The 9,823-nt window shown below is 45.5% G+C and overlaps 1 protein-coding gene across 1 annotated transcript in view; it reads right to left on the bottom strand.

Annotated features, from left to right (window-relative positions):
* The window catches only part of LOC102490747 (HLA class I histocompatibility antigen, alpha chain G-like), a 38,462-nt gene that overhangs the window by 4,254 nt on the left and 24,385 nt on the right, over positions 1 to 9,823 (bottom strand). Inside the window, exon 5 of the mRNA XM_014583454.2 lies at positions 3,822 to 3,995. Coding sequence (XP_014438940.2) covers positions 3,822 to 3,995 — 174 coding nt within the window. The remainder of the gene's footprint in view (positions 1 to 3,821; positions 3,996 to 9,823) is intronic.

Genomic DNA, 9,823 nt, shown 5'->3' on the forward strand with positions numbered 1-9,823 from the left:
TTGCTGTGAGGATGGATAGAGGGGACACTGTGAGGGTCAGCCCCTTGGTCTCTGAGGCCCCGTCCTCACTGAGGTTCCACAGCAAAGGGGGCACTGGGCTGGGTGTGGAGGGCCAGTAGGGACGAGCTCTCGGGCTGAGTCTCATCTCAACCCCCATCAGTACAGGCGGGAAGACAGCTGACCATTACAGAACTCTGGGGGACGGCACAGGGAAGCCTTGTTTAGTTTGTTTTGATTTTGTTTTTGCATTATGAGAGCCCAAGTCAACACTTTGTCTTCTCCCATTTTTAAAAATGTTTGCACCATTATTATAGCAAGAAAAGCCACAGAATTTTCTAAATGCAAAATAAAAAGTAGCCTGTGGTCCCACTCCTTAATACAGTGTCATACTCTGCCCACCCCATCCACGCCCAGGGACACTCCCAGGACAGTGGGAACCAACATGAACCGTCTGTGCTACTGGGCGAGGTTAACACTCGGACTTCTGCCCCACAAGGAGCAGCCCCACGTTCTGTGATCAGAGCAGGGGTTGCTGCTCTGGAGGACTGGAAGGAAACTAAAGTGAAAGCTGAACTGGGTAAGTGAAAAGGAGTGGGGCCATTTTACCTCCTTCCTGAGCCCCCTGAGCAACGCTAATGGCCACGTGGAGGGGTCAGCAGGTGCAGACCCGAGAGGGGAACCAGGAACCACGTGACTTCTGTGCTGCTCCTGCTGCTGCTCCTGCCTGGGCTGGGCCTCTGACCCTAAGGTCCCCGCTCAGAGGCAGTACGGCCTGCACTCAGACTCCCTCCGCAGATCTGCACTGTCCGGGGTGGCATCTCCGTTTCACGTCTGACACCGTCCCTCGGCAGTTACTAGAGGCAAGCTCTGTGAGAAGGAGGGTATTACTGAGCACTCTTGACAACCAGCATAGGAGTATAAATTAATGCTTAAATAAAATTTTTGAAGTTTATTCTTTCTGTTTTTGAACTAAACTATTATAAAACTGCTTACCAAGCAATAAAAATTGTAGTCTACGTCATTTCTTATATCACTATAGCAATTTCTGTGTTAGCTGCTTAGTCTGTAGAACGACTTCAGTGGAATGAATTCTGCTCCATGTCGCTGTCGTTAGTGAAGTGAGGTGCCTGTGTTTGCCGTGACCTGACGAGAGCCTCTCAGAGCTCTCAGTGGCGTCCCCGTTACCCTGCCTTTACATGACAGCCTGTCTAACACCAATGGGATCCTCTCTCACTCTGACAGTCACAGCAGAAATATTTTTAACCTTGTAATAGTGGAAATTCTTACACATTTAAAATCTTTATTGGTTACTAAGTTACAAAAATATTTCCTTAAATGTCCTATTTAATCAGTAGGTTTAATTTCATTAATGTAATTAAATGCTAATTTAATTAATTTCATATATGTAGCTTTATACATACTCAGAATTGGTTACATTAAAAACCTACAAGCTCTTTGAATTTTTTACTTATGTTATCAAAATTATAATTGCAGGGGACCAGCAGTTGGCATAATGGCTATTTTGCTGGACTCCCATGTAGTCCACTGTGGTTCGAGTCCTGGACCCAGTGGCTTAAACTCATGCCGGGTGCGTATGTGTGCGTGCCCAAGATCCTGAGAATAAAGGGAGAAGGGATTGTGGCATGGCCATTCCCCTTGGGGGGGGGGTGATTTTTAGCTTTCTGTCTCTCTGTCTCTCTCTGTCTTTCTGGCAAGTGCACGCACCCTATAGCAAAAACCTCTCCAAAAAAATTATAATTGCAATCACATAAGTCATTAAGTAATCCAACTGTTTTTTAATTTATTTTTTAATCCAATTGTTTTATTCTTGAGCTATTGATATTTTTCTTTCAAGTGGTATTATATTAATTAAAAACATGTCATCTGCTCTTTCCTGTTTGTTCTTTTACTTCTATTTATAAGTAATTAATTTTATTTTTATCAAATTAATCCTTCCTTTAACAAGCATACATTTCTTTCTGGTTAGACTAAAGCTATTGGTATTAGTATCTCTGTTATTGTTATTATTGAAGACAAATTTTCTCATTTATTTATTTAATGTGCATTAGAAAATACAAAGTTTATTGCAGAGAATATTTTAAATGACTTATTTCATTCAGATGTTTTCCTTGTCTGTAAAAGTATTTTTAATCAACAAAAAAATGAGAAGCAATTGCTGAGGATAATGGATATAGTAATATCTTTGTCTTGACTGACGTACATGTATTTGTGTTGGAAAAGGAAATGTTGTACTCTGTAAAGACATAATTAAATGTAAATAAATAAGAAAAAATATATTTTCTGTCTCATTCTGACATCAGTAAACTTCAGTGATTTACATAACACCAAACTGAATCATCCAGAAACTTCTCTACAATGTGGCTGATGCCCCAAACGTTCTTGGTGGCACACACTGGCCCTGACAGCGCCCTGCCACCATGTCACATAGAAGCTGTATCCCTGAGCATTGACGAGCACGTGTGACATGTTACTTGAGTTCCTCACATCAACAGACCCCGTCTTTCTTACAAGCCTTTCTTTTAAGCAACTGATTAAAACATGTTTTATACAAGAGCTGACACTGCGTGACAGTGATTTATGGCCTCGATAGTAAGTTCTCCCAAGTGTCGTCTCATTATGGTGGAGCAGGATTTGCACCAGCAGAGCTGTGGATCCGGACCCCGTGGTGTGCGCTGTTGAGAATCTTTTCAAAGCCTCTATTCAGCATGTCAGAGGCTCTTTTCAACCACAGCAAGGTAACCTGTGCACTAGCTTTCAATGTCACTTTTTCAATGTTGATTGCTTTTTTTGTTTTGGAGAGGTTTTTTTTTTTTTTTTTTTTTTTTTTTTTTTTATGGGGGGGGGGCGCCCACCCGCCAGACAGGACAGACAGACAGAGAGAGATAGAGAGACAGAAAGCGAGAAATCACCCTCCAGGGGGGATGGTCACACCGCAATCCCTTCTCCTCCATTCTCCTCTCAGGATCTTGGGCACGCACGCACACGTGCCTGGCATGAGTTTAAGCCACCGGGTCTGGGACTCGAACTGTGGTCGACTACGTGGGAATCCAGCGACATAGCCATTATGCTAACTGCTGGTCCCAATTGCTTTTACCAATACTGAAAATAATTGTTTCAGAAGTTTTCATTATGTCAAATGCTTCACAATACAAAGCTATCATCATGCTGCTCATTTTTCCATGTATTATTTTAACTCTTGTCACTGAATTCTGAGCACTGACACTTCCAGTATTTCTCACAGCAGCTGAGCGTCAGTTGTATCCTGTATTTACATTATGCTCAGTAATAAGCCATCTCTGAGTTTTCTCAGAAATCAGAGATTTTTTAAATATTAGAAGTACAAATAATTGTATCTTTTGAAGTTAGTATTTCACTATAGCAAAGGCATCCCCAGCTGTTATGGTCTCGGTGGTGTCCGAAAGCCCAGGCTGTGGCTCAGGGCCGAGTGCCATTGCTCCTCACTCCCTCTGAGTCAGAGGCCCGAGTCTGTACTGTGTAGCAGCCCTGCTGCAGCTGTGTTCAACTCTGCTGCTCATATCAGTCTTGCGTTTTCTCAGAATTATAAGTTCCTGAATATAAATATCAAAACACTGCACAATTTTTATTCCACAGAAATAACACTGTAAAACAAAGGAACAGCAAATAAATGAGCTAGCTGAGAGTCCTGACCGCAGTGGGGTGAGGACAGGCTGGGTTTCTCTGGTTCTCAGGGTGAGAGCACACAGCCCACTGTGCTGCTTGTCCCGCTCCCCGGGGCTCAGGCTGCCGTGTCAGCTCCTCCCGGTCCCCAGCCTGCCGACCTTCACTGCGGTGTTTGCGCCCGTGAGCCCCACGTCACACGAGGCGATGACTGAAATAACTCTCTGCTCACCCACATCCAATAGGCTGTTTCCCTGAGCTCCTGACACAGCGCCTTCCAGATACCAGGACAGAGCGATCAGCAAGGAGGAAAACTCGCTCTCGTCCGGAAGGTCCTGGAGGACAGGTGGTGAGGGGTGACCCCTGGGAATACTCCGCCTTGGAGGGACACAGGAGACACTGACCCTGCCTGGGTGGAGCGCAAGTGAGGCAAGTCCTTTCTAAGGAAATGACGCTTCGGCAGAGATGTGACAGAGCAGCCGATGGCTGGGTAGATGTTGACGACGAGGGAACAGCAGGGACCTGCAGCCCTGGTGGAAGGACAGATGGGGACAGAAGCAGACCAGGGTGGCAGGACAGGAGAGCTGAGGTTGTCTCTCACATCCGGCACCTCCTTCCACTGCTCCGCCTCCTACACTCATCTGAGGTAGTCACCAGGTCACTTCAGAGGCCCAAGGTGATGGCAGAGCTGGGAGGCCCTGGACCTTGGTGCCTAACGGCTTTATTCTAGAGTTACAGCAGTTAAATCCATGGAGGACATTGGGTCTGCCAGAAACAGGCTGTGGCAGAGTTGGAACAAGGTGACTCTGAGGCCCATGTGCTTCCACAGGGACAGCAGGGTGACCCTGAGAAAGGACACTAAGGGGAGGGGAGGGACCGTCACTGTTGAGATCCTGCAGCAGCATCGCAGGGGCCTGGAGGACAGGGCTACCACGGACAGCTCCCACATCAGGCCCCCACACAAGGGCATTTCTCAACCTTCCAGCCCAAGCCCTTTGAAGAACCACTTCTCCATGGAAACTTTCCTCATCAGGGCCTGGTGCTAGCGTTTTTTATTTCTCTGACTTCCCTCAGTGCATGCTGGGTGGGATTTGAATGTCCTCTCACTGGTGGTTCTATAATTCTCTCTCCACTGTTTTATGATGTGTGCTGTCTCTCCTGTTACACACACACACATGCACACACACACGTGCACACACACACACACTCACGTACGCACACAGACACATACACACACCATGCCCCACGCTGGGCCCTGGGCCCTTCCTGGGCACACACTGCAGCTCACTCCGAACCTTGGCTCCCCCTCAGGCTTCCACTCCCTGCGATATTCCTACTCGGCTGTGTCTGAGCCGGGTCCCAGGGTCCTTGCGTTCTCTGGCTGTGGCTTTGTGGATGACCAGCCCTAATCTGCCATGACAGTGAGGAGACAGATGACGGCAAAGCCTTGTGTTCCCTGGTTTTAATAGGAAAGTGAGGATTTTAATAGGAAGTACACCTCCAGGCCTGAAAGGCAGCAGGTGTGCAGGTGGGCAGCTGCCAGTGGACAAGTGCTCTGGGCATGGGGTTCAGTGTTACATTTATTCTAAGAGGTGATCATGAATATTTAGCAGGGGGAGGTCTGTCCTACTATCTGTCTTCTTTGTCTGAGTTTGTAGGCTTTCTCCTGCCTTAAGTAAGGAAGGCAATGACCTGATCCCACCTGCTCAGTGTGGATTTGCTAGGTACAGCATCCTAATTTGGATGAACTGCCCAATCAGTTTATTGCCCCAGTGGGAATCAGGATATTGACAAAAGCATCTTGTTGGGTCCTTTTGTATTTGTGAGGAATGATAAGAGGGAAGTTTACAACTGTCCCTATGTGTCTCCCTGAGGTAGGAAAATGAGGTCTGCCTGCCTTCCTGTGCCAGGAGCTGGGTGGGAGGAAGGGGTCTCTGCAGAGGACCTGGCTGTAACTCCCGGTACGTCGTGACTGCTGTGACAGGTGTCCTTCTGCTGTTATCTTAGGGCTGCTGCTCATTTCCAGCTAACTGCCTATCACAGCACCAGGTGCCAGTCAGTGAGAAGGTCTGGAGGTGAAAGCCAGACGTCAGTGCTTTAAGAAACCAGAATGATTCCAGCACGCGTTAGGTTGGAAACCACTGCTTTACCGCAGAGCGAGAACTGGGAAGAAGCCTGTGTTGCCGACAGCACGCACCAAAACCGTCTCATGGAGAAATAGACCTCTGGCTTGTATATGCCTGCTGTGTGGAGTCTCGATGACAGTCACTGAGCCTGTACACTGATACAGAGGTGGGCCCCTGTCATAAAGCAGGCTGACTGACTGTGTCACAGAGTCATCTAGTTTCCGTGTTGTTTTTATTGTTAAGCCATTTGTACACAGGAATGAGTTTTTTGAAACACTCTGGTAATACCTACGTAGTACGATGCACTTGAGGTGTGTCGGTGTGATTGCACAAATCGTAGTTAGTTCCTGTATATTGCTGAATCATCTGCTGCATGGATCACCCGTGTTTATTCATCCACCAGTTGAAAGACTTGGTGGAGGAGTCTGACCCAGTAGGGCCCCAGGATCTGTTTTGAGCTTTTGACCTTTAAGTACCACTTAGGTCGGGTTAGCACATTGGCAAGGCCGCTGCTGTGTAAATCCCCCCACCCCCGACCTAGGAATAAAACTTAGGTCGAATTACTAGGTTGGCAAGGCCGCTTGCTATTTGCTCCAGAGACTGTAGTAGCCTTGCTGGGAAGTGACCCCCCTCTGACACCCCAATATACTACTATAAAAGAATTACATAGCTCTCTTTTCTCACACTATCTCTGGTGTCTACAGCTGTTTTCCATTCCCTCTCACCCCCCACACACTTTATTGATCACACAATTTCTAACTACTTTCAACAGCAAGTTCAGCTGGTAATTTCAAGAAATGCAGTTTTAACTTTAATAAATCAAATAAATGCTAAGGAACTTTGCTTAAAACTTAAAGCCATGAAACAGGTTAGGATTCTGTTCAAATAGTAGGTACATGAACCTATTGACAGTTCAAGACAGGACAAAAATCCTTACAACGGAAAACAAAGCCTAGAAGAAAATCAGCAATGGTTTAGTCAAGTCATGAAATGCTATTTCAACAGTTCAGTCTCATGTACTTAATCTATCTTCTGTTGTGGTTCGACCTTCTGGATTAAATTCTGAGATATAATATTCAACTCCGGACTTGCCCCTATGATAAAGTTGGCCATTTTCTTAATTTTTGAACTCTTATTTCTGTGTGTCTGTATTTAATTTTCCTGATATACCACTCGCTTGAGAACTTCTTGAAGATCTGGTCCGGTGTTGGTAAATTCTTTCAGGTTTTGTTTATCTGAGAATGTTCTTATCTTTTCTTCCCATATGAAGGATAATCTTTCCAGGTATAGTATTCTTGGTTGAAATTGCCTTTTCTCTGAACACTTTGAATATATTTTCCCATTCTTTTCTTGCTCACATTGTTTCTGATGAGAGGAGGTCTGCTGTTATTCTGATGGGTTCTTTGTAGGTAACTTGATGTTTTTCTCTTGCCAATCTTAGTATCTTGTCATTGTGGTTTTGGTCAATCTGGCTATAATGTGTCTTGGAAAAGATCTTCTTGAGTTCATTCTATTTTGGGGTCTTTTGTATTTCTTGGGATTGGATCTTTGAATGCCTCTCTAGGTTTGGAAAGTTTTCTCGCAGGATTTCATGGAATAGATTATCAATGACCTTATGAGTCTCTTCATCTTCTGGGATACGAATTATCTGGATGTTTGGACATTTGACAGTATCTATTATTTCTTGTATGTTATTCTCATTTGGGGGGTAACTTTCTCAGTCTTCTTGGCATATTTTTCTAGGCCATCCAGGGCACATTCCCAAGCTAGTCTTTCCCCACCACAGCAGTGTCTCACATGTGATCTCTAAATTGCTGAAAAGCTGTAAGGGTTAGTTTCTAGTAGCTTTTGGATTAGATTACAGTGTTGTATGTGGGACGTAAGTTTGTATTTTAATTTCATTGAATATTTCTTGGAGAAAACCAGCAGTGGAAGGGGTCGCCCTGGCAGTGCTCTGAGCTGTTCTGGAGAGAGCAGGTGAGGGGGAGTGAGCACTCTGTAACAGGAAAGGGTGAGCTGGCGTGGGGGAAATTGGGATGGCTGTGCCTGTTTAACCTGGCTGCAAAGAGAGCCTTCAGGCCCCAGTTCTTGGAATTGGTCTGTTGACCTTCCTCATTTCCTACCTCTTGCTAGTTAAATTGGAGGCTTGAGGACCAGGAGCTTCCAGAGCTTGCAGTCTCTTATGCAGCACAGATTAATTTATCCTTGACGCCTGGTTTGCCTCCTCTTTAGTTTTCGTCAGTGAACCCAGGGTGTGTGGAGTCATCCAGGGAACTGTCCTCTTCTGCTGACCAGCTGCAAGCCTCTCTTCCTCATTGGTCTTCCTGCTTTCAGTCTTGCCATCTCTTAATCCATCTTCTACATTGCTGAAAGAAACATCTAGGGGCCAGCAGATGTGTGCTGGCTTAGGTATTGGACTTCCACTCAGCCAACCACAGTTCAAGTCCCAGACCAGGCAGCCTGAAAAACATGCCAGGTACCTGTGTGTGCATGTGTGCCCAAAAATCCTGAGAGGAGAATGGAGGAGAAGGGATTGGAGCATGGCCATTCCTCCTGGGAGTGTAGGTAGCAGGTGATTTCCCACTTCCCCTTTCACTGTCTCTGTCTGTCTCCAGAAAATGCACATGCCCTATAGCAAAAAAGTTTCAGAAAAACAAAAAATGAAGGGCCAGCAGATGGCATAATGGCTGTCACTACGCTCCCACATGGCCGACTGTAGTTCAAGCCTAAAACCCAGTGGCTTAAAACTCATGCTGGCCATATGTGCATGAGAAGAGAATGGAGGAGAAGGGATTGTGGTGTGGTCATCCCTCCTGGGAGGTGATTTCTCTATTTTCATCTCTCTGTCTCTATGGCAAGCGCACATGCCCTATAGCAAAAATCTCTCTTGAAATCAAAAAGAAATCATATCTAGGCCAAAAATAAGACCCCATAACTGTAGAGTAACAGCCTTCAATAATTGCATTTTGTCAAATCAGTCTCATCATTCAGATTCGAGTGCCACCATTTCCTTTGTCATGGTGATGGCCAAAATTATGATTTTGCACTCATCCCGCTGAATCCACATGTAGATTTAAATTCTTTTTTTTTTTTCTAAGAGATTTTTGCTGTAGGGAATTTTTGCTCACTGGAGAGACAGACAGAGACAGAAAGTGAGAAATCACCCCCTGAGGGGATGGCCATGCTACAATCACTTCTGCATTCTCTTCATATACTCAAACATGCCTGGCATGAATCTCAAGCCGCCAGGTCTGGGACTAAACTGTGGTCTTCCATGTGGGAGTCCAGTGCCTTAACCAGGAGGTCACCTGCTGACCCCTAAATATCTTCATTACACTGGGTTCCAAACAGTCACCACTTAGAATTGACTTATCAGACCTGCCTTGGTTTGGGTGTCCTGAGAAGTAGACTGAGACAAGAATATGAGTGTAAGCAGTTTATTTTGGAGGTGATCCCAGGAAATGTCCCAGTTACCCATGTGGCACTGGCATTTCAATCCCACTGGGAAACTGAAGACTCCTCAGAGTTATACCAACCAGAAGATGAGGAACCTGGAGGATTTATGTATCAGCTCCCTCTTTGTCACAGGGGTAATAAGATTTCCTGCTTCCCCTGGTGTAGACCAAGCACGCTCCATCCACAGATAAAGCTGCAGGAAGAGCAATAACGGCCTCTCCTACAAGTGAATGCCTGAGGCGGGGCTCGCCATGGGACAGGCCTGTGTGGTTGTTCTAATGCCCTGTACTACCCTCTGGGAATTCTTAGTCCCTGAATGAGGGACTCCACGGTTTTGTTGTGCACTGGATGCCCCAAATTCTGTAGTCAGATGTTGGCCTAAGGCACTAGGAATGGGGCACCAATAGCTTCAGCTATAAGCCAATTTACCATTCCTGTGTGTTTTTAAACAGTAGTTGTTCTTGCAGAAGCCTGTTGTCTGGTACTATGCTTGACATAGAATATACTCAAAGATTTTATTTTATTATCATCATTTTTTATTTGATTTATTTTCAATTTGCCAGAAGCTATGTGCACTTGCC

The sequence above is a fragment of the Tupaia chinensis genome, unplaced genomic scaffold (genome assembly GCF_000334495.1).
Source record: "Tupaia chinensis unplaced genomic scaffold, TupChi_1.0 Scaffold144312_1, whole genome shotgun sequence".
NCBI classification, from domain to species: domain Eukaryota; kingdom Metazoa; phylum Chordata; class Mammalia; order Scandentia; family Tupaiidae; genus Tupaia; species Tupaia belangeri.